This window comes from Suillus bovinus (assembly GCF_016758785.1).
Source record: "Suillus bovinus strain UH-Sbo-P2 chromosome Unknown EDB93scaffold_129, whole genome shotgun sequence".
Classification (NCBI taxonomy): domain Eukaryota; kingdom Fungi; phylum Basidiomycota; class Agaricomycetes; order Boletales; family Suillaceae; genus Suillus; species Suillus bovinus.
The window spans coordinates 1-22,166 of NW_024542185.1; the positions used below are offsets into that span (position 1 = coordinate 1).

General features: G+C 45.9%; 8 protein-coding genes across 8 annotated transcripts; 3 read left to right on the forward strand and 5 right to left on the reverse strand.

Annotated features, from left to right (window-relative positions):
- Positions 1-4,010: 4,010 nt before the first annotated feature.
- EDB93DRAFT_1256591 (uncharacterized protein) lies at positions 4,011-4,581 on the forward strand (the record flags this gene model as incomplete). The annotated part of the gene is made up of 2 exons (XM_041453969.1): positions 4,011-4,438; positions 4,485-4,581. The coding sequence occupies 2 exons, from the start codon at positions 4,011-4,013 to the stop codon at positions 4,579-4,581; spliced, it is 525 nt and encodes a 174-aa protein (XP_041301406.1).
- A 1,691-nt stretch (positions 4,582-6,272) lies between these two features.
- Positions 6,273-7,376, forward strand: EDB93DRAFT_1108926 (uncharacterized protein; the record flags this gene model as incomplete). Its single annotated transcript, XM_041447906.1, has 5 exons — positions 6,273-6,341; positions 6,417-6,552; positions 6,777-6,802; positions 6,955-7,044; positions 7,185-7,376. 5 exons carry the CDS (start codon positions 6,273-6,275, stop codon positions 7,374-7,376), a joined length of 513 nt encoding a protein of 170 aa, XP_041301407.1.
- Positions 7,377-8,611: 1,235 nt separating this feature from the next.
- Positions 8,612-9,205, reverse strand: EDB93DRAFT_1256592 (uncharacterized protein; the record flags this gene model as incomplete). The annotated part of the gene is made up of 4 exons (XM_041453970.1): positions 8,612-8,679; positions 8,738-8,863; positions 8,922-9,047; positions 9,109-9,205. 4 exons carry the CDS (start codon positions 9,203-9,205, stop codon positions 8,612-8,614), a joined length of 417 nt encoding a protein of 138 aa, XP_041301408.1.
- Positions 9,206-11,082: 1,877 nt separating this feature from the next.
- Positions 11,083-11,821, reverse strand: EDB93DRAFT_1095906 (uncharacterized protein; the record flags this gene model as incomplete). Its single annotated transcript, XM_041446742.1, has 4 exons — positions 11,083-11,333; positions 11,389-11,479; positions 11,534-11,670; positions 11,731-11,821. Coding segments are annotated over 4 exons (570 nt in total), but the record flags the coding sequence as incomplete, so codon positions are not given.
- A 1,107-nt stretch (positions 11,822-12,928) lies between these two features.
- On the forward strand, positions 12,929-14,292 carry EDB93DRAFT_1267429 (uncharacterized protein). Its single transcript, XM_041454267.1, has 5 exons — positions 12,929-12,978; positions 13,062-13,210; positions 13,265-13,401; positions 13,452-13,545; positions 13,600-14,292. The coding sequence occupies exons 1-5, from the start codon at positions 12,962-12,964 to the stop codon at positions 13,827-13,829; spliced, it is 627 nt and encodes a 208-aa protein (XP_041301410.1). The 5' UTR covers positions 12,929-12,961; the 3' UTR covers positions 13,830-14,292.
- EDB93DRAFT_1184068 (uncharacterized protein) lies at positions 14,109-14,416 on the reverse strand (the record flags this gene model as incomplete). Its single annotated transcript, XM_041450742.1, has 1 exon — positions 14,109-14,416. The coding sequence occupies exon 1, from the start codon at positions 14,326-14,328 to the stop codon at positions 14,110-14,112; it is 219 nt and encodes a 72-aa protein (XP_041301411.1). The 5' UTR covers positions 14,329-14,416.
- A 788-nt stretch (positions 14,417-15,204) lies between these two features.
- On the reverse strand, positions 15,205-17,971 carry EDB93DRAFT_1184074 (uncharacterized protein). The gene is made up of 12 exons (XM_041450743.1): positions 17,386-17,971; positions 17,182-17,278; positions 16,873-17,133; positions 16,788-16,814; positions 16,646-16,738; positions 16,500-16,590; positions 16,322-16,451; positions 16,070-16,271; positions 15,940-16,020; positions 15,849-15,910; positions 15,647-15,783; positions 15,205-15,596 (listed from the first exon to the last, which is right to left on the reverse strand). The coding sequence occupies exons 1-12, from the start codon at positions 17,538-17,540 to the stop codon at positions 15,358-15,360; spliced, it is 1,575 nt and encodes a 524-aa protein (XP_041301412.1). The 5' UTR covers positions 17,541-17,971; the 3' UTR covers positions 15,205-15,357.
- A 487-nt stretch (positions 17,972-18,458) lies between these two features.
- EDB93DRAFT_1256596 (uncharacterized protein) lies at positions 18,459-20,191 on the reverse strand (the record flags this gene model as incomplete). Its single annotated transcript, XM_041453971.1, has 7 exons — positions 18,459-18,569; positions 18,662-18,837; positions 18,900-19,111; positions 19,174-19,322; positions 19,371-19,780; positions 19,833-19,844; positions 19,897-20,191. 7 exons carry the CDS (start codon positions 20,189-20,191, stop codon positions 18,459-18,461), a joined length of 1,365 nt encoding a protein of 454 aa, XP_041301413.1.
- Positions 20,192-22,166: the final 1,975 nt, after the last annotated feature.

Consider the following 22,166-nt stretch of genomic DNA (forward strand, 5'->3'; position numbering starts at 1 on the left):
CGTCAACAACAAGCACAGTCTTTTGGCCTCCCTTACATTCTCACTTCGCCGTAACAAAACCTGTTAATACCGCTATGATATTCTTGTCACACTATCCAAACCAAACTTGTCTATACCGCCACTCATTCAGTTCTCTTGTACTCTCTCTTTTGCTTGGACTACCTACACCTCAGAATCAACACCACTCCCTTCTGCCTCCATTTTTCACCTAATTGTACAAACTATATGTACACGAGGACCCTTACCGTTTTGTGCTTATATACAATGCATGTACTCTGATACCTTAGCAGAATCTCGTACTTTGATTGCCCCACTCAAGCATGTCCAAAGAAGTCTTACAGTCAATGTGTCCTCCTATACTAAACTCTAACTCAAAATCCTCATTTCTTATATTCGCTTCACATCCATCTTTTGCTCTCAATTCCCCGTCGAACTCATTCAGCCGCCTTACACCAAAGCCAAGCCACAGCTTTGGCCTGGCTTTGGCTGATGGCCTGGCCTGAGATTTTTGAAAGCCAAAACCACCTCAAGCCAGGCCAAAGCCGTGGCTTTCAGGCCAAGCCGGGCCGGCACATCACTATTTGTGAGGGCAAGTGAACGACGACTCAAGAATCAAGACTTGTCATCCTGTCTCATATACCCCAGTTTGAAAGAGGGGCCTCGAATATGTAAGCCGTTGAGGCTGAGTCAGGAGGTAGACATTGACCAGTGTCGCGAATTGATTCAACTAGGTTAAACAATGTTAAACCCTGATGTATCAGCCGAGTTAAACCTAAATTATGTAAGCTGTAGCCTGTATTTGTTCTGGTTACACTGCCAACTCCCAACAAGCTATTGTAGAGCCCAAAATGGTTAGGGTGTAGACTAGCCCTGAGATATATTTATACTATAGTTTCGCACTACCTATTAGAAAGCTTTTGTTCAAAGCTGTGTGAGAGCTGGGAAACAGGCCTATAATAAGCATCATTGTTGCTAAAAAAAAATTATACTAATAATTTAAAACGTAACTTGAAGGGTTTGAACTCGAGAGTTTATTGTCAACAAATATTACTTACTGCTCAAACACACAAACTGTTACTGTGGCTGAGTAAGCAACAGGTCAGACCTAGTAGTGGGTCACCGAATGTCTCTCCAGCGAACCGCAACAGCTAAGGTCTTGAAATTTTTATTTTCATATTGAGTGTGGTTTAAATATTACTGTCTGAAGAAATTGTGCTGAACGGATGAGATCTCGAAGAGATATGCATGAAATAAGTGCTCCCAGGCAAGCCAAATGTATGATTTTGTCATCAGCACTAAGCCTTCAATGACCTTTTGACTTCTCTGCTACCTCCACATTCTCGCTCGCACAAAACTGGCTGTTCTCAAGGGTTTAGACCATGTCTGGCAACATCCCCACAAAAATTGGATCTTGTGATAAACCATCTCACACCTCTTGCCTATGACGAGCAATCATTCTAGCCATAAAAATGTTGCCGCAATACAAAATTCATTCTAACTTCACATAAATGGACTAGATGGTGGTATGTACATGCCCATATTTTTTTCCTATTTGTCTGGGCATTGTATGGTCCGTAAATTGTATGTGATCATCAGGCAGCATATAAAGGCTCTTCAACTGGAATTCATCTTTCATCAACATCTCCTTGTCGCCTCAGCATTTCAATTGTATTTATCCCATTCCTTGTGATATTCTGCATCTTCTAATACACTCGATTCATTTATTTAGATGTCCCATTATGTTTGAGATGTCTGTGACACTTCCTACAGTGCTCCGCCTCACTTTATGACACATCGTGAGACTGACGAAGCACACCTTCAACAGGTAGCCTACAACGAGTTGCATCAGATGTAAGCTTGCCTTGCTAACAATGTACTGGTAGCTGATATCGTGTTTAACAGTCTGATAGACAAACTCTCTGACAAGGATGGTATGCCTCCTCTAATTGATGCATTCACCCCTCTGGTTTCCCCGTCACCTTCAACAACACCATATGATGGACCCACGGTCCACGGATGGCAAGATGTGCCATACCACGATCTACAACATGGACGAGGCTGGCAGCCATTTTGAAACACACCATACCCACCAACACAGTGTAAAGACTGATGACTGTGAAGCTGCAGGGAGTACAGGTAATGATGCACATGAGGACAAGTAGTTTGTGAGCTATGTACTTGGGATCACTGATTAGTCTCTTTGTCAGCCCATTACACTCGTCAGTACCGAGTTTGTTTTATAATTTCATTTATGATTTGCTCATACTATGCCATAATACAATGTTTTGGGTTGCATAAATGTTTCATGTGGTGACTCACACCCCAACTTTTGCATTCAACCCAGTGCCATGTCTCCACAGAATACAGAACAAACACTGCAGGCTGCTCTTACAGCTGTCCTTGCAGCAGGTATTAATGAAAAAGGTTTGCCAAACTACAGCTTGCGTTCAGCAGCCTTGGATTACAGAGTTTCCCGCACGACACTCACAGCACGGTACAATGGGTGACAAATGAGGTTCAAGGCTCACGCAAAAGAACAGAAGCTTACTCCATCCCAGGAGAATGCTTTGAAGGAATGGATCAAAGCATTGGGACGTCGAGGGCTGCCTATGTCACTTCACTTGGTGGCAGAACAAGCTTCAGTCATTCTTGGTGGCAACCCTTTGTCGGAGCATTGGGCACGTCATTTCCGAACTCGCCACCCTGACTTACAGTCACGTTGGGCAAGTGGACTTGAATGTTATCATGCGAAGGCATTGAACCGCCCACAAGTCATGGAGTACTTCAATATCCTTGTCAAGCTCATAACAAAGTACAATATTATCCCCAGTAACATCTACAACATGGATGAGAAGGGTGTGCAGCTTGGAATTGGAAAACGTACCCTCGTTCTTGTTGACCGTGATCAAAAAACTATCCAACACCTTGAAAATGGTGACCGCGAACTTGTGACCATCATTGAAATGGTCTGTGCAGATGGCAGTTCAGTACCCCCATCAGTCATATTCAAAGCACTGTGTCATAATCTCACATGGTCATGAAACAATCCTGACCAAGCAAGGTATGTTTAAATAGACCTCAACTCGTGCCAATGCCTGACTGGTTAGCAGTATATCAGTTTCTCAAAATGGGTGGACCGACAACGAGCTTGGACTCAAGTGGTTGCAGAATGATTTTGAACCTGCAAGTGCAGCCCATAATCCATCAGGTGGTTGGAGGCTGCTTATCCTCGATGGCCACAACTCGCACTGCACATTCAAGTTTGTCAAGTTTTGTCACAATCACCATATTGTCCTGCTTTGCTTACCATCGCACATGACACACCGTCTTCAGCCTTGTGATGTTGGTGTTTTCGGGCCATTAGCATTGAGCTGGAAGTCAGAGGTGAACAAGGCGAGCGAAGCAGGCATTAGCATTACAAAGGGCAATTTTCTCGAATTCTACCACAAAGCTCGCCAGCAAGCATTCACTCCGTCCACTATTCAGGCAGCATTCCGCAAGACAGGCATCCATCCTCCGGACCCTAATATCATTGAAGATGCTGCATATGCCCCTGCACTTAGCACTACAACGCAGCCAGCACAACCTGTGCCAGCCATGCTACCGCACTCTTGGAGGTTGTAGCTGAGACAGACTCAGACCATGTTTCTGATTCTGATGAGGCCACAAGTGAACCTCCAACATCGTCAGCAATAGCTGAAACATTGCATAATGAACCTACCAGCACAACACAAACTCTCATCAGTAGTATTCCACCTAGCAACAGCAGCAAGGCAGAGTTGTATCACCTTGTTGACTTTCCACCCATTTTGCCCCAGAACGCATCTTGGAAAGCTTATATTGTTGGCTACCATGCCCTCTGTGATTGGGCAGAGAAGGCAAAACAGCAGATGGAGGCCGACTATGCCATGAAGAAGTTGATGGAAGCCGAAAACAGACGGTTGTGATGGCAGTTGTTTGGACGGAAGCAGAATGACCTGCGGAGGGAAGGTGGCTCAGGCTCTTGCCACATGACCTGTGATGATATGCTTGATGCCCTTGCAAAAGCTGACTGGACTGCGAACATCAAGGTTGTTCACACCGAGGCTGCAAAAAAGTTCAGAGGAATTTGGCAGGTAATACGAGATCACGAAAAGGTTGAAGAAGACTTACAATGGAGAGAGGAACGTGAACAACGTGCAGCTGTGAAGGAGGCTGCAAAAGCTGTCAAAACTGTGATGACACTTGCTGCAAAGTGCATCGCAGATGCCCAAAAAGCAGCTAAGCGCGAGCTGGTGTTGGCTCGCAAGGCTGAAGAAGCGGCTGCCAAGAAAGCCGCAGTCGAGGCAAAGTGTTCTGCAGCAGCTGCCAAGCAAGCAGATGCAGAAGAGAAGAAACATGTTGCACACGAGCGCAAAATTGCAGCGCAAGCAGCTGGAGAAAGCATCAAAAACCATTTGTCAATAACATGTGGAAAGTGAAAACAAAGATTCACTTAATCGCAGCTCAGAAAATCACAACCTTGTCAATGATAACACCCTCAAACCTCTTCAGCCCTCAAATATCTGTCCTCGCCCTCGTCCTCAACCCATCCTGCACTGAGTGAACAACCCATTACCTGATTTGCAACTCCATGTTGTCCAGGTCCAGAGGCCCATCAATGTCCAGAACAGTGTCCTTGATGGTGAGGATGATGTTCATGCTGCAGCTGCAGCCAATGCAGACTCTGTCATCGTTGATAAAGGGCAGCCTGTGCGATGGAGCACTCGTCAACACACAAAACCTTGATCGGCGGCAGGTACCGGAGATTGCTGGCGGCTGACTCGCTACACTGGTTTTGACCAAAACTGAGACCCTCTGGCAAAATATTCATAGACCCTCACAACACTTCTCTGAAATTCTAACAATACATGATTATGATAGCCAGAATTGTTTTCTCTCATTCTATGTACTTTTTCCATCACAAAACTCCATCCTCGTACTCGAAATCATAAATTAAGGCTAAGTGACCCGTTTCCTATTTAGGCACAGTAGACCACAATGGCTTTAATTTCAAGGGTGTTAATTTATATATGACAGCCAGCCAGTCATCTTATCACAAATTCTGCTAAGTCTTTTCACCAATTCCTAATGAGTCTCTACCATCTATACAATTACTGTCCCCGACTCCACGTCAGTGGAGAGGGTTCTCTTGGACAGAAATGTTCAAACACCTGCAAACGCACCCGTGGGAATGGGAAAAAATTGTTGCGCTTAGTCAGTGGGGAAACCTTTTGTTCGTTGATTGCCTCTTGTCATTAATATTGTCATCATCGCTCTCACTCTCAGTAGATAGAGTGTAAGTGTTTGTCGATTTTTCTGTCATCTCTTTTGATTCATTTGTGTTGGTTGTCCCTCAGGGTTTTTATTCAAAATTGCCTTGTCGTTCGGCTCGCATCTTGAAGGAAAGCCACTGCCCTCCTGATGATGAGCTTCATGCTGTCCAAGACTATCCACATTACTATGATACTCTTTATTATCCTCAATATATCTCATATCTTATGAAACACTCGAAAATTTTTGCACATGGTTCAGAGCCTCTCTTGCCTTGCACTTGTTCTTCTGTCTAACTTGCAACTCCTCCAGCTTTGACAGATGCATCTCGTATGATGGTGTTTTTATTACTCTGTGTTGGTGAGGTGCTACATTATTGATGTCTCTGGGCGAATTTGGAGAGGCTGGTTACCGCCATTGTGTATTCTTTTGCAAGCTTGCTTCCTACAACTCTCTGACAGTCAATGCTTGCCTGAACTCTAGAATAGATGATTTTCCTAGATGGATGTATTACAGTGAATGTGTTTTAGAGGTGAATTTCTCAACTCTTTTTGACAAAGTGCTTCTTGATTGTGTATGCCGGCTCTCTTTACCCAGGGGTCAATTGAAAAAAAAGTCGCCTGCATGTGGTGCTGTCTCATTTCACTCAGACGACATTACTCCAATCAGACGAGGACCGGCTGCAAATGATACTCTTGAATGCTACAGTACGTACACAGTGTACTTTGCCTCTCTTGCCTCGGTTATCAACGTATTTCAACAGTTTGTATGGAGATGAGGTTTTCCGTGCACTCTGTTGGCCACCACTTCACATTTATGCCGCTGGAGCCATTAAGGTGCCCAAAATCAGTTGGTCTGTACTTCCACTTCAAGATCTAGTTCATGGGCTTAGTAAACTAACTATTGATGTGCTTTCAGAATGCATTCATGGTCTGCCTACGAGAGGACGTCCTGCCATTAGCAGTTGATCACATGCAAAAATGTGTAATGGTCTTGCCTATCATGTCCGAGATCGTGCTCTCTTTTTGCAATGTATTGGCCCCAGTATGGTGTGTGATATCTTGCTTTGTTACTTCCCTTTCACTCTGCCTTCGGATCAGCCTGACGAACATTACATTGCATAGATACTATCTATAGAGTATGGAGCTGTGGTGATGGAATGTCTCACTTTGCAGATCACTCAAGTTTCATTTCGCGAGCACATGAAAATGGTCAGGAAAGGACGGAAAATGCAGGCGGTAGCCGATAAATGCAACCTTGGTATTGTCTGTCGGCATGAGTGGCCAGTCACAGTCTCAAAGGATGTTGTGTTAGATTGCTTACATCACTATTATGATGCTTCAAAGTGGATTGAACCTGCCCGTTTGTGCGGTCTGCTCTCAAAGGCTATGTGATTCAAAAGTAGTTGTCATTTCAGCTGATCCTGATGTACCTGTGCTGATATCTTTAGATGTACTTTGATTGACCAACCCCTTTATAATCAGACAATGTATTGTTCAGAAATCCGCAGGTATGTTTTAAGTCTCACATCTCAATGGACTGTGACATCATCCGATTATACACATGCTAGGTAGCTTCGTGGTGCATCTGTGACCCTGGAGATTCAAGGGCCACTACTCCGCTCTACTGACCACATATGATCTGCATGGCATGAGGGTCCAGTCTCCTGACATCCATGACGAGCGTGGTGTCCAAATTCACGTCAGCGAATACAAGACAAAGCTGAAAGAGGGATCAATTGTGGAGTTGGAGGTCATTCTGAAGCTGTAAGTCCTTATTTGTTTTTCGGTGTTTGTTGTTCCAATGTTACTATGCAGCTGGACCATTAAGCCCTGTAGCAACTCTTCCAACCCTCATGATGCCAAATTGCCAATGGCTCCCATATTTATCAGATGATGCTACAGCATATGCAGCTGCTGCCATGTGAGAAGTACATGCAGGCTGCCTTCATCAACCCAATCAAAGATGGTAAGGGGAAAAGGAAGGCTGCGGATGAGGCATCAGAGGCAATGAGTCAGTCACCAATCAAAAAGGGGTCCTTCTCTGCTGTAGTTGGAGACAAACTCGAGTATATGGAGGAATAGACTCCAGTACTTGGTGTTCTGCACTCAAGACTTGTACCTCCAATATTGTTGTGTATTAAATCCACTGTATTGTATATAAAACCAATTCACAAATTTTACCCTTTCTTGATACCCTTCCTACTCCCACATAAAATATCTGTGACAGAAGTCTTGAAATAAGCAAAGAATGTGACTGGTAAGTTGAGACAAGGCGAGACATGCGCTACTGCTGGGCGGAGTCAGGGACTGGTGGTTAACCACTGTTACAATAGTGTAACATGTACTTTACACAAATCAACTGTTGTAAAATTCAAGTTCTACTATATGACACATTTGCCTTCACTGTGCTTAGGTAAATAGAACCGAGTTTATTTTGTATAGAATACAAATGCTTAAAACTAGCAAGCCTTGAGTTGATTATAAAATTCTGGGACAGGATGTTTACGCGAGCTTTTTCATAGGTATACCATAGGTTTGATACATAGACCTATGGAAGAGCCCTGAATCGGACCGAGTATGAGCTGTAACTAATGTGTCGTCCAGGTGAGAAAAAAAACCTTTGTTAAAGATCTGATCAATGAGCTTTACAGCATTATTTATTTATTTATGTATTATATCTATATTCAAGCTCGTATCTGCCTGTTTGCCGGGTGTTACAAATAACTTTCGCACTATGTGTCTGCCACCCAAAGCGGCAGTTGGTGGTGTAAGCCACAATGTTCGAACCGGCTTTAGCCAGAATTAGCTGGAGCTCCGGCATCACTAAATTGAGGGGACTTGACGACACACGAGTTAGAAAATGCAATACAGTAATGTCACCAGCTGCAGGTAGTTGAGTCAAAATTTAACAACGAGCACATAAAATTCAACATGTCAGAAAACAAGCAATCAGGTAAGGATGTAGATATACAAGGATCTTGTGGGTAAGGCTGCGGCGATGCCGGACCTAGTACGCTTCATCCCTCTTCCGATGTTTGTTATAATCAGCGTCTTCTGTGTTCAGTTCCCCGCGCTGCCGCCATGGCTTGATCAATGATCGCCATACGAGCTGCCAATTTCACCGAACTTCTATTCTTCCCTTTTCGTATATAAGATATAATTGATGTCTTCCGCAATGAGTTCCTCACGCTGCTCCAAAGCTAGCAGCAAGTCAGTACAGTTACCAACTTCTACAGGGTGATAAATATGAACACTCGCAGGAAAGTTTCACGACGGCTGTATCGTCATACAAGCTGCCAATTTCTTCGAACTTCTCTTCATTCCCTTTTCGTATATAGGTTATAATTAATATCTTCCGCGATGAGTTCCTCACGCTGCTCGACAGCTAGCAGCAAGTCAGTACAGTTACCAACTTCTACAGGGTGATAAATATGAACACTCACAGGAACGTTTCACGACGGCTTGATCGCCATACGAGCTGCCAATTTCATCGAACTTCTCCTCATCCCTTTTCGTATATATGTTATAATTAATATCTTCCGTGCTGAGTTCCTCACGCTGCTCGACAGCTAGCAGCAAGTTAGTACAGTTACCAACTTCTACAGGGTGATAAATATGAACACTCACAGGAACGTTTCACGACGGCTTGATCGTCATACGAGCTGCCAATTTCATCGAACTTCTCTTCATCCCTTTTCGTATATATGTTATAATTGATGTCTTCCGCGATGAGCTCCTCACGCTGCTCCACAGCTAGTAGCAGCAAGTCAGTACAGTTGCCAACTTCTACAGGGTGATAAATATGAACACTCACAGGAACGTTTCGCGATGCCAGCTCCCTGCATAGTAGGGTACGCTGTAGCAAGAACGATTACAGATGCGAGCACGTTGAATACAAGAGAAAGTTTCATGTTTGACTTAAGAGGTGCGACTGGTAGGAGTTTGTCAATGCATTACATTGGAACTTTCATGAGGGTTTTATACCTTTTCGTAGATCTGCTCGTGACTCGGGTCGCCTGAATTAGCTGCCGCCTTGTCTACTCAGATTCGAACTTTAACGAGGAAAGGCGTCAACCAGAATTCTCATATGGACAACACTCACGATCTCGTATTCCCCGATCGGCAATTTGAAAGTCGCGACGATCCGAACTGTGGACCTCGTGGAGCTACCGTACATGTGGCCTTTGACCTATGAGACAAAAGCCTGTTCCAGCCTTCCAGGACAGGGTACCGGTCATCGATTCATCCCGGATGGCTGTTGCATAAATTTATTGTCAGCGGCTAGACATCGACACCCTAATATCTCGTCAAATCCCAGATGATGGTCTATTTGTAACATTATGTTTTATGGAGTATTTTGCGTACCATGGGGTAAGTTTGTTTGGCTCTTGTCCAACAGTTTCCAACTGAAGATCGTTTGTTAGTGTCTGCGCTCCTCAGGCTATGTTGACGCACATCCTTGAGAATTCGCTGTACGCGAGCATTCAATTTGCGTTATCTAAAATGAAAAAAGGACAACGATGTCCTCATGCAATCCGCGGCACGGCTGAGCGCTTGCCAATGGAACTTGCACCCGATTCATGAGTTCTCTGATGCGCCCGTCGGTATTCCGGGACAACACCCTCAATGATTGCTGTGTCCGAATCCTTGCTGTCGTATAAGGTTTGAAAAACAAATTTTGATAACCATGAGGTTCGATTCTAGGATCCGGTTTCTGATTGCACAGTTAGAACTTCCCCAGGACCGGAGTACATGGATGGAACGAATTAATTATAAGGTCGCCTGCAGTCTTATCTGCTCAAATTCGAAATTTAACGAGGAAAAGCAATGGCCTCGCAGGACATGTGTTTCAAGCCACGTTCGTCTAAAACTTGGCCCTGACATGATGCATGATGTCTATCCAAAATAATGCATGCATAAACATAGATGAACTTACTCTTTGAGCATCTACTGGACCCATACCAGTTGTCCCAATATACTCGTCAACAAAGCGGAGCCCCATCGTCCTGGGACGCTTCCATTTGTAGGGCTTGTAGTTGTAGGACTTCGTCGATGCACTACATTGGAACTTTCATAAGAGTTTTATACTTTTCGTCGATCCGCTCATGACGAGTCAGGTCACCTGAATTAGCTGCGCTTTGTCTAGTCAGATTCGAACTTTAACGAGGAAAGGCGTCAACCCAAATCATCATCTGGACAACACTCACGATTCGCCGGTCGATTTTCAAGGTCGCGAAGATCCGAACTGCGGAACTCAGGGAGTCGCTTGTTGCAGAGAGTTGAACTAAAGGACACCTCTCAGCGTCTGATAAGAGAACCGTTGAAGTATGTGAATGACAGAGTTATAAACTACTATACTGAGTCCGGAATGTCAATGACGAAAAAGGGAAGACGATGAAAGCGATGACGATCAACAACTGTACCCGTGGCCTGTAATGGAGAACTCGCGGGATCAGGGTGTACACATGATGGTGCATCAAAACTATTATCCATTCCACATGGAAGTGAATTATATCCGTGTCAAGATACTACTACATAATTCAAATTTTCATTGAATATTATCCCTTTGAGGCTTTACTATCAGAAACAACTTTATCTCAAACGACGACGACAACGATATATAGATGCTGACAGAAATGAGTCGTGACAGCACTTGAAAGAATTCACCAGCGCGACGTTAGAGAACAAGATGGATGTACGACTCTTGTGTCGCATAATCATCGTTCTTGCAAGATACTACACGTGTGAGCTTGAAATTCAGCACGCAATGATGTATAAGGAGTCTCCCTTATACATCATTGTGCATCAGATGGAAGGGCGAGGGGATGTCGACTGTATCTTCGAAACGAGTAACCGCCTCTTCCGGTATATGAACAGCATGCTCGACAGCCCAATCCAAGATTTTCTCGTAGTCCCTGCATTGGTGGCGGGTGTTGAAGTTAGGGTATGGGATTTTGTGTCCCTCGACCCAGTACCATGTTATCGTCGTCACGTCGACATTGCACATGATATTCTGCCTGATCATTTCAATGCAATGATCTGTAATGTATACGATAATCAGTAGATGCATAAATAAATAAATAAGCATATGTACCAAGATGCATACGGACTACATCGGGTGCGTCTTGGAACGAAATATCCGTGGGTTCGTAATACTCGGGCCACGTGGATTTGCGAAGGAAATTCTACAAAATACGAAGCTAGAACGACTAGACTTTTGGTGTAGTAGTATAGCTTACCAGACAATGGAGTTGGTGAGGGGCTTCCATAGACACCATGAAACCTCCACCAAATTCGGCTGGATATTTGACCTTGGAAGGCGAATCCATTTCGCCGGCTTTAAGAATTTCCTCAAGCGACATCCGAGTTGGTAGCACTGAGGTTTCATGGACATAAACAATTACTAATTAGGATGAGGGGAAAATGGACGACACACCATCGCGACCTATCCTGTTCCAAGCGGCATCAATTTCTGGGGAAGGAGGGCCACGATAGATAGAAGGAAAGTCGAGGGTTCCATTGAGTCTTACGACAATGGGGTCAACAGCACCACTTGCAGGAGCTGTGACAAATCATCAACACGATGTATCAACTATCCGGGGATTGTTCACTCACAGTATACAGCAATGTCATCACGCAGGTGGGGCGAAGGCGTACCCATCCACAGCGCGAAGAAGAGCATCGATGTACATATCAGCGCGCCATGACTCAACACAGGCCACACGCGCATGATATCATGCAACTTAGGACGAAACCTTTCTGCATCATTGAATGATTGCTCCTCGTTATCATCGTCGACAGCATCAACAGGAGAGTACTGTGAGGAATCTTTGACCATGACTCTGGGGGTTGAGGGTGGATGCGAGAAATATCTTGGAGTGTAATACCTAGTGTTCCCATACGTATGTCATGTCATAACGAGGGTTCAAACGTTCACCGGTGCCGGATGATAGGAGGAGTGAAATCCCATATGGCTGTACTAGTAGTAGTGGCGCTAAGAAGAACAGCGCTAAGATCCAGTCTGATGTCTGATAACGCATAATTAACACATCGGAGGTTTTTAACATTTTACCTCTTGCAAGATTTCAATCAAAAATAGATCTGGACCTGGCTAGAGCATTCCAGACCTAGCCTAGAGCGTTCCAAAGCGCCTTTCGAATGTAATTTCACTGGCAGCAAAAAGTGGTAAAATGTCAGTTCCCCAGCTGTGTAAGTGGTTCCATCGACGTATTCCGGGTCACCGGTGAAGATCAGGGTCGGAACTGAAAAACCAGACCTTGGTCCTTCTGGCAATTTACAGTCTATAATTACACTGCTGACATTCACCGAGCACATTGTCACGAACATTATCCGTGTGGAAAATGGACTGGTGAAGTATCGCAACGCATACCCAGGCGGGCCGGTGGCGTTCCTCGCAGACCTAAGTGGTTTATTCCTGGGTTTAACTTGACCACGAGTACTAGAGTACAGCTTAGTTCCAAGTGCCAGCTGCGAACTTCAAGTCCCTTATCTTGCGCACGCCAGCTATGCACAAGGAATATTTTGCATCGTATTCTCCCGTCGACGATCGTGACGATGCGAGTCTTCTTGATAACAATACAGAAACAAGACCTCTTCCAAAATATCGTTTCTTTCGCTGGTCGCCATGGCTAAGCCACGGTGTGCTGATGTCCATAACGATGATGTTCTTCGTGCTATGGATACGAGCACCGTCCATCGACGATGTAGTTCTGTACTGTAGGTGGTCAGACAGCGTCAACGCACAAGACCTTGCTTACTCGTTACAGCTCCAGCAAACGAAGCGATCGAATCCATCGGCATCATAAGATTCAATGGAACTCTGGGCACCCCTTCTATATATCGTGGCAGCCCATCTCCAGAAATCGATGCCACTTGGGATAGGGTAGCTTTGAATGGTTGCACCCCACACTTCACCTACATCGTACACATCTACTGACTGTATTTCCCAGCACGTCAAATCCGTATGACCCGTGAGCAACTGCTCAGAACAGGGGAGAAACCTTCTCCGGCCATGGTCAGGTATCCGGAGGAATACGGCGGAGGTTACATGGCAACTGTAGAAGTCATTCACCAGCTTCATTGCTTAGTCAGTTGTACTACAGGAAAGCTGGTCGATTTTTACTCACTCCCCTGTAGGACATGCTTCGCAGAGCCAGCTGGGGCAATCAATCCGCGGGTCATGGCGCTCACGAATCCCCCCAATCCCCCAAAGAGTTCCGCGTTCATCTCGGTAGGCATGCTGTTTCCTGCCCGGAGCACGTCTGCTAATTATGTTGTACCTCAGATCACTGCATCGAAATGCTGAGGCAAATCATCACGTGTCGTGGCGACGTGACAATGCTCACTTACGACTGGGTCAAGGGTGTCGAAAATCCTCTTCCTAACTTCAACGTTCCTCACCAATGCAGAAACTTGGACAAGGTCTTGGATTGGGTTGATGAGCATCGTGTTTTTATCCCTAAATCCAAAGTGGTCCGCTTGAAGGATAACGTGGACCTGCCTTCCCCTCCTTGATTGTAGTCTCGATATATTCCCACAGTGACGGCTCTCGCGTAGATCACGATATGATGACGCCATTTATGATTATCCTCGAACATGTTGAAAAGTCGAATTGATTGATCATTGAGCTGCACCATGAGCTCGGGAACGACCAAGAAGCCAGCGCAGTATCGAGCAAATATTTTGAATATAGCTGGATGTATCTCGTTCGTGAGGATCATACATCGAGTACCCTTCCAACATGGGTCCACCCGTGAAGTACAGAAACGCAGAAACTATTTGCTTGACCCACTCGCTATAGCCGATGTCCGGAGACAGTCCAGAAAAGGAGTGTGAGTACTACGACGCAAGTGGAGACAAGAGTCGTAACCCAGATGGCACGTTCCAATAATAATCTCTTCACATAAGGCTCGCGGATAGCGAGCGTACGAAACGGTGTCGACTCTGGACGTCCGAGGAAAACGAGGATGGAATCGAGTTTGCACGAAAATCTGTTTTGATTTAGGTTGTACATCAAGAAATCAAGGAGAGGCAGGCGGCAAGGCCGATCCACAGCACAACGAGACCGACAACGAGTTGGACTAACGCAGATACGGGTGTGAGATTTCTAAACGATTTACCCCTCAGAAGACGCGGAGAAATCATCTTGCTTCATTGCTCTAAAGTAGTACTCCTTCTGCACATGAAACATATGCGCCAACATGTTCAAGTCGCTGTGATTTCGGCTCTCGAGTGCTACTGAAGGGAAATGACTTCTGTACAGAGGGCGGGAGGGAGATAGATTTCGTGATTTTCCGGAGAATTTACGGTGCCAGCTGGAGAGAGATACCTGAAGAACTTGAAGATGCGCTCAGCGGACGCGATGAGGTCCACACGACTAATCGCAGCGAGACGGGATGACCATTGGCGCACGTGATGCGCGCTTGAGTGTGAAATAGTTGGGTGTTCGCCTTGAGAGGGAGAAAGGTATCGTCGACCGGCAGCGTTGTCATTGGCGTTTTTTTTCCTGGTCATTGATCACCTCGCCTGTACTCGTCGTACTTCGCTTCGCGGTATTGGGCTATAGTACGACGCCTGTGTGGTATATTGACCCGCGACGGCGTGCGTATCCCCAGTACTGAGGATAATCCATGTACCTTTCGTTGTTTGAACAGCGTCTTGTGCGAATCAATGGCCTCGGCCTCGGCTGCACGAGACCGCCTCTGGAGGTTGGATAGGTTACGGGGAGACAGCTCTGTTGGAAATATTAATATTCAGTGTATTTGGGTTATGGCTGAAGAGAAGAGCTATGAAACTGACCATTTGATGCATGGCCTCGCGGAATGTAAACACGTTGGTTAACGTTCGTCGTTGAAGATAGGACCCACTAGTGTTCACTGCCAGCCTGAGTGAGAAACTTGTGGAAAAGTTACATGACTACCAAAAACAGTAACCCGTCGAATTCATGTCACGGTTGTGTAACTTGTGCATCTATTACTCGTGTCCTCCCGCGTAAAAGGTGCAACATATAATTACACAAGTGAGGTATGTACAAGCCTAATGATCACAAAGGCACAGGATCTTTCATTGTTAACTTTCCTTCATCCACAAGCTTCATCAGATCATCTGCGATGCGCAAGTTTGCTTGTATTTTATCGTCTCGCCCACCTTGCTGCAGAGCAGAGATCGCCCATATCTTCATCATCTTGGGCACGGCTGCCCGCATACTAACGGCGACTGCATTGAAGTCGTGAATAGAGACACCCGCACTTCGCATACAATTCATAGCACAGGTCAAGTAAACTGGGAAAACACCTGTGAAACGCGCGCACGAGCCTTTGTTGGTCACTTACACGCATGATGTTCGTCATCCTCGGGGTATGTTTTGGCTGCCTGCGCATACGCCTTTGCCCCATTCGCATAGCTAAGACACGACGCGAAAGCATCATCGCTGAATTGAGCTGTCTGTGCATGATAGAATCCTATCATCCTGAAAAGCAAGGCAACTCATGATGAGAAAGGAACGGAAGCGCAGGAAAACAGGCAAAGACATACGTATGAGCGACTGCGGCAGGATAGATGTAAAAAGAGGATACCATGCCGGGGTCAATTTCCTCCTTACTAGGGTTCAAAATGCTATTTCAACCTCTTTAAGGAGGTCTTCAGCTTCTTCCTTCAGATGTTCAAGGGGATATTTAGAGTTCAAGCCAGGGTCGGTGCCGTAAGCCTGTCATGCGATTAAACAAGCACCCAACGAAACATGACTTGCAACGTACGTCCATAAACATCTTGAGGTGCAAGCTACGCACGCCTCGCAAAAACGTATCCTGGAAAATCGCCCCACGATCATCTTTGGGCACATTCTTCCAAACATTTCGTCCCCATTCAAGCAAGTCAATAGCTCGTTTCAAAAACTGAACACCAGTCTCAGGTGCGTCTCTCATACGGCCTTCCAACATGCCTCTCATTATCCATGCACTGCATCGGAAGATCAATAAATATTATAGCACGAAGCTCATACAACGCACCGAACTGTCACTGACAAAGCGGGGCGTACATCACTCCAACCCTTTTCCTTCAGGCGTTTCTGTGCCCGTTCCTTGATAGTTTCGACTCCGTCGGAGTGCCAGGCTTGGCGAGCCGTAGCTTCGAATTTAACTAAACCTCGGTCAGTGTGATTCCTCGCGTGATACTAAAATGAATTGCCTTGGTTATTGTACTTGGTAATCCAGTCGGGGTCACTGATATGGAACGCGCGCTCGTCACGCATCAAACCATTGGTCAAATACGTCAAGCCCTATGCATGTTAGGCACCATGAAATTGCAAGCCGAATAGAACGGCTTAAACTCACCATCAGACTTCCGCTATAGGCAAGTCCTCCTGGAGCTTGAGGATGAGGAATTGTTTTCAATTCATTCATAAATCCCACCCCTTTCGTGAACTCCTAGTGAATGTCAATAGGACCTTATTACATAGAAAGGCACTGAACGTACCTCGTATGCATGTGAGATCACCCAAGCCTACATGAAAGGTACCAGCTGTTTAGCGATGGTATGCAAGATTACAAATGAAATTCACACTACTAGAAAGTTTTTCGGGACCCGCTTGCCGAAGTTCAGGAAGCATCTCCGTCGCGATTTGCCAAGGAAACTTTCCATCAGCGGCATTCATACGAGCGAGACATGGGTCCTTTATGGTCTTGCCACGGGTTTGAGCTGCATCCAGACCGGCTTTATACTGATCTTTCTGCCGTTTCTCTGCAGGAGTGAGGTTAGTTTTGGGGAGTGTGTCTAGTGCCTTTTGCCACGCTTTAGCACTTCGCTCCCAGTCCGAGAGGGCCTATGCACGATGTCAGATCAAGCGAAGAGGGAGCGCGCAAGGACTTACGTCTCGAGATGCTGCCAGTCGCGACCACCCTTTGGCATAACCTGGATCAATCTCTGTAGCCTGAAGATGCATTAATATCTTCTCCATGTACACGACACTGGCATCAGTACCATGTTTGCATCATCGACAGCGTCTAGATATCTATTTAAAGAGGGGTCAGTTATTTTTACCACAGCACTACAACTGTGGCCTCGCCTATTCAACCCATGATAGCAAGCAGCACGATTCGCATGTAGAACAGCGTTCTTGTCGTCCAGAGCAATAGCCTGGGTGTATTTTGCGAGTGCCCCGATATAGTCCTGTTGTCTAAATAACTCATTGCCCTCGTCCTTGAGCTGTACTGCTGTCGGCTCCGACATGTTTCAGAAAGCAGGAACTTGAAAGGTTTCGAGCGATTGACGTGTGGTGGTACGAAGGTCGATGAAGTTTAAACCAAGTTGAAAGCCGCCACATCCGACCAGTTTCCGCAGATTTTAAACCGATAATTGGCACGAGGTGTCTGGGGCATTCATTACCCAATCAGTGGCAAATGACCTCCTTCAACTTGAAGGTCAGTTATTACGACTTTAGTTGTGTGGATACAAGGATTTTACTTTGAGTGTCGATGAGACACGTTTCTGCGTGCGTATGCAATTACCTCGATTAATCTTTGTGAATCGCTTCGACCGATCTGCAGTTGCTTAGCTCTGCAATAAAAGTTTGAATACGGTCAACGCTAAAACCAGTCTAGCTATTTCGCAGAGGCAGCAACCACGAGCACCACTTACACCGTTGTAGTGATATAATGGTCACTGAGTGACACCAATTTCATCCCAATGCCTCGGCGTCTGTGCTATTACATAAATGTTGATGGTTTGCAACTTCAATCGGTCATTCAACATACCTGCTTCAACATCGAACCAGTAGTCGATACCCTCCTGTGATTTTGAATGGTTACTTGGCAATTCGAACCACAGGCTAAGTTGTCAAGTTACTTATAGCGAAATGCAACACACATAAATTACATCCTGAGGGCGAGTGTATGGGTCGCCAGGCCTATATATGTACAGAATAGAAGGAAGGCAAGGGAAGTACAGTAACGAAGTCTAAAAGAATATATATAGGGTGATCTAATGGGTCGAAGACTGTCATTAGAAGCTACATCGACAAATTTGGATATTTACGCTATAGATACTAGTCGTATCAGTGAGTCGTATGTTTTTGGGATCTTGAAGGATCATTAATATACACAGTTGGGTTGTCTAACGAACCGGACACACGTTGGTCATGCGGCGTCTTCAATGAGAGGCATTAGGACAGATCATAAGATGCTGACTAGGTGGGATGGCATGCTCCGCTGGCACTTCAACACCGCCCGCAAGGATGCCCACGCGCATCATTGCAAGGAGCTATGTAATAGAGTATGTATTCATAGTGGCCGATGAGGATCAGAGTCAATCATTAGCATCACTGGATAAGCGAACAGAAGCACGATACGCACGTTATGCGCTGCGTGAGAGTGGGCATAGATGCCACCGAAAAAGGAGGCAGTCATGTCTTTCCCAGAGTTTCGTGTGAGCAGAGCGGGTCCTCCCGGATGGTTATCGAGGAAAAAAGATGCGTCATGAATAAAACCTGAGATGAGGAGAAGAGTCCGAGTCTGTGATTCTTCCTGGACTATCGACAAAAATTTCGTAGTTTTTAAGGAAAAAATTATGTGCAGGATAGCGTTTGCTCACATGTCTCCCACGTCACGATGGGCAATTCCTGCGGAGGCACAGGCCATTCAATCGAGTCCTGAACGTCCTTGAGAGCTTTGAGCTTCATCGTGAGTGCACCCTTTTCAATTTCGTTGCTAGGGAAAACACGGAGATGAGAGGCGAGCCCAAGGTGATGACACATAGCGATGAACCACTTGGTAGGGTCATACTGGTACCATCGGAATGCATTCCTAGTAGATAAGCCAGACTCGTAAATAAAACTGAGAACGATGCGATGGACTTCAACTACTACCTGTAGTCCATGGGAAATTGGTGGTGGAAATTATGGTACCCTTCCCCCATCGTAAGGACAGCGGATATAAGGTGGTCGCGCGGCGAGTGTTTGTCATCGTACGGGGTGCTGCCGAGATAGTGAGCAATAGAGTTGATGCAAAAAGTGCTCTAAGACGAAGGTCAAGCTTTGCCTTTAATGAATAAGATGAGGCTTACATGATGGCATGCGGTCATGCGAAGGGCACCAACGAAAAAGAATCCGCCTTTCCAGTCTCCCCACACTAAGCCAGGAATGACCATTGGAAGCAAATAGCCGAAAATAGTCAGGATGACAAAGTACCATCGGTGCTGCCATTGTACGAGAGCATCCTTACGCAAGTCAGAAATATCAGCTGGCCCCGTTTTCAAATCTGACTCGAAAACGATCCATCCAATGTGCGTCCAGAGAAGTCCACGCTCCGAGTTGTAAGGGTCAAAGTCCGTGTCGGTATGTCTGTGGTGAGAACGATGTCGGCGTGCCCACCAATAACACGAGCCTTGTACTGCACTCGCACCCGCAAGGATCAGGAATACCTGCAAAGGGAACGAGGCATTATACGATCTGTGCGACCAAAGCCGGTGGTACCCTGGAGAAACGCGTTCTAATACTATCTGGTCGCAGGTATGTCCACTACTCACCAGCAGTAATGCCTGGCGAAGCGAATTCAGTGATCAGAGGAAATGACTATTGCTGAGTACCTACCGAGCATGGAATAAATGTAATAGAGAATACTGCAAACGACAGTCTTCTGAAGGATGGGAACATACAGCAAGCCGTACAGGGAAAGGGCCGGTGTGATAACAAGGACAGAAAGGTTGAACCATCGTATGCCAGTAATGGTCGGAAAACCTTGCGTCAAGTTCCTAATAAACTGCATATTATGCGGCGGTCGTCGCTGGTCGTCACCAGAAATGGCGATAGAAGAAGACACGGCCAAGAAGAACAGAAGGATGTCGCACTCGTTACCAGGCTTATTTATCATACGACAGTGGGACATGAGATTCGACCTCGATTATATGTGCCGTTGAGACATGATATAGGTGAGTTGATCGGGCAGTGAAAATTCGGACGAATGTCGCGTGAAGAGACTAGTGTAACTCGCGGCGAAGTGTGGACTCGGAAGACAAGGGCAGTAAACCTTGTGAAACTCTTTGAGTCTGAATTTCCATGAGGCTTGATCCGGGCTGTTGTTGCCGATATTTGACCCGAGACAATGAGACTATCTTCACAACCGCCTTGCGCATAGGCACTAACGCACAGGTTTCCACCATGACCAGATGGGTTCGTTCCATGTCGTCGTCACGGAGTACTTATGCCTCGGGGCTGAGATATTCTTCCATCCGGTCGTATCGGAATGAACAAACCATAATTTATTGCCTAGTGGTAAACTCGAGGGCCGTGGAGAAGGTATCGGGTTGTGCCGCCAAGAGTGGTCCCTGTCAGTTTCGGCGATGAGGCAAAGAACAAGAGACTTAAGCCGTGTCGGAAAGCGCCATGGAGCTACACATCCGATACCAGATCGTCACATTATGACATTGTCTCACTTCTTACATACAATAGCAACTACTACTCGTACTATGTCCCAGACTCCCTCCATTGTTTGTTTAAAACGAGTATCAAGTCGAGACTGACACCAAAGCATGACAATGTGATGGATCACATTGAATACGACTCAGGTTTCATATACAACATATCCATCTTGAGAGATGAAGGTTCGTGATGATTATCATTCCCTAAGAAGCTTACTCTGCGGGTTTCAACCTCCGTTCTATCAACACGTTACTGGTGGGATCTGACTTGGTCAGTTACCCACCGACAACATCGTTCTATCAAAAAACTCCTCAGAGGCAGTTGTCGGAAGCGAAATTCTTAGTGAATGCGCCGGGATCGATGGTCGCGACGTCAGCAGAAATAGGACACCACCTCCAGATTGATCGCAGTTATCTTGGCTTCTGCGAATGATGAAAATTGGGTGGTGGCGCGGAACATGGAGAACGATATCGTGATGAGCTAAATGAGAATATCATTCATCGCTATCTAGTGGGCAGGGTCTCGAGCAACCGGAAGAAAAAGACCGCCAGGTTCATCGCGTCGGCGAAAAATTATCTGTTTCGATGCAGCCATGAGCATAGCAGAGATCAAGGCAATTAGATGTCCACTTGCGAGTTGGTAGATCATTATGGAATGGTCTATATGGCAGTGTGAACTCTAAAGGCCATCAAGGTATCAGCTGCCTCCCTGCTCGCATCGGGAAGAACAAAACTACCAGGCCCGGGGATAAGGGAAAAGTCACAGCGCTGACTTCGTAACTTGTGTAATGGAAAGTAATATGCTCATATATGCAGACCTTCGGGCTTGTTTAGAGTGAAGGATGGACAGGATCTCGCCAACGTATGCAGGTGAGTGCGAACGCGATAATATCTATTAAGAAATTATGGATGCCGTTCCTTCTATATTATCAGGTGTATTCATATTAGCGACATAGTTCGGAGGTCAACAGACAAAGTACGCACGAGAGCGCAGGTGAACCTGATCACGTTCGACTAAACAATCTGGCGGTGGCAGTCCGAGTCCACGGATCCTCTTACCAAACTCTATCTCCTTCTGTGTATTCGGAACCAGACATTAAAAAGTGAGCTCCGAGTGTCATTTCGTGCACAACACTGTCAGTCGTTGTCGATCAGTTCGCGTAAGACAGGATCCTGAAAAGCTATCAATGACGTTCGCATCCTTGCCGATATGATAAACATCGCAACACCGAGCACTCGGGGCGCAGAAGTAAGTGTGCAGTAATGTTTTTTTTTCGTGTTGGAGGAAATCCCTGCAGGGCTGATTCGTAATAGTACTGGATTGCCGCCTGCACTGTAGTTTCCAAGCTAGGGACGTAATGCACCTGCCAGGAATCTCCGGGAGTTGAAAGTCCGTCCGGACAGTACCGAGATCTCGATTTTCGAACGTTTCAATTTCGTATG

What these genes read in the sequence shown, in the direction of transcription:
- EDB93DRAFT_1267429 (XM_041454267.1), top strand. An exon ending in TTCACCAGCTTCATTGCTTA is followed by an intron (nt 13,402 to 13,451) that starts GTCAGTTGTACT and finishes ACTCCCCTGTAG; the next exon opens with GACATGCTTCGCAGAGCCAG. An exon ending in AGAGTTCCGCGTTCATCTCG is followed by an intron (nt 13,546 to 13,599) that starts GTAGGCATGCTG and finishes GTTGTACCTCAG; the next exon opens with ATCACTGCATCGAAATGCTG.
- EDB93DRAFT_1184074 (XM_041450743.1), bottom strand. Translation starts at nt 17,540, where the DNA reads ATGTCGGAGCCGACAGCAGTACAGCTCAAGGACGAGGGCAATGAGTTA. An exon ending in CCTATAGCGGAAGTCTGATG is followed by an intron (nt 16,591 to 16,645) that starts GTGAGTTTAAGC and finishes TAACATGCATAG; the next exon opens with GGCTTGACGTATTTGACCAA. An exon ending in GCTTTGTCAGTGACAGTTCG is followed by an intron (nt 16,272 to 16,321) that starts GTGCGTTGTATG and finishes CTTCCGATGCAG; the next exon opens with TGCATGGATAATGAGAGGCA.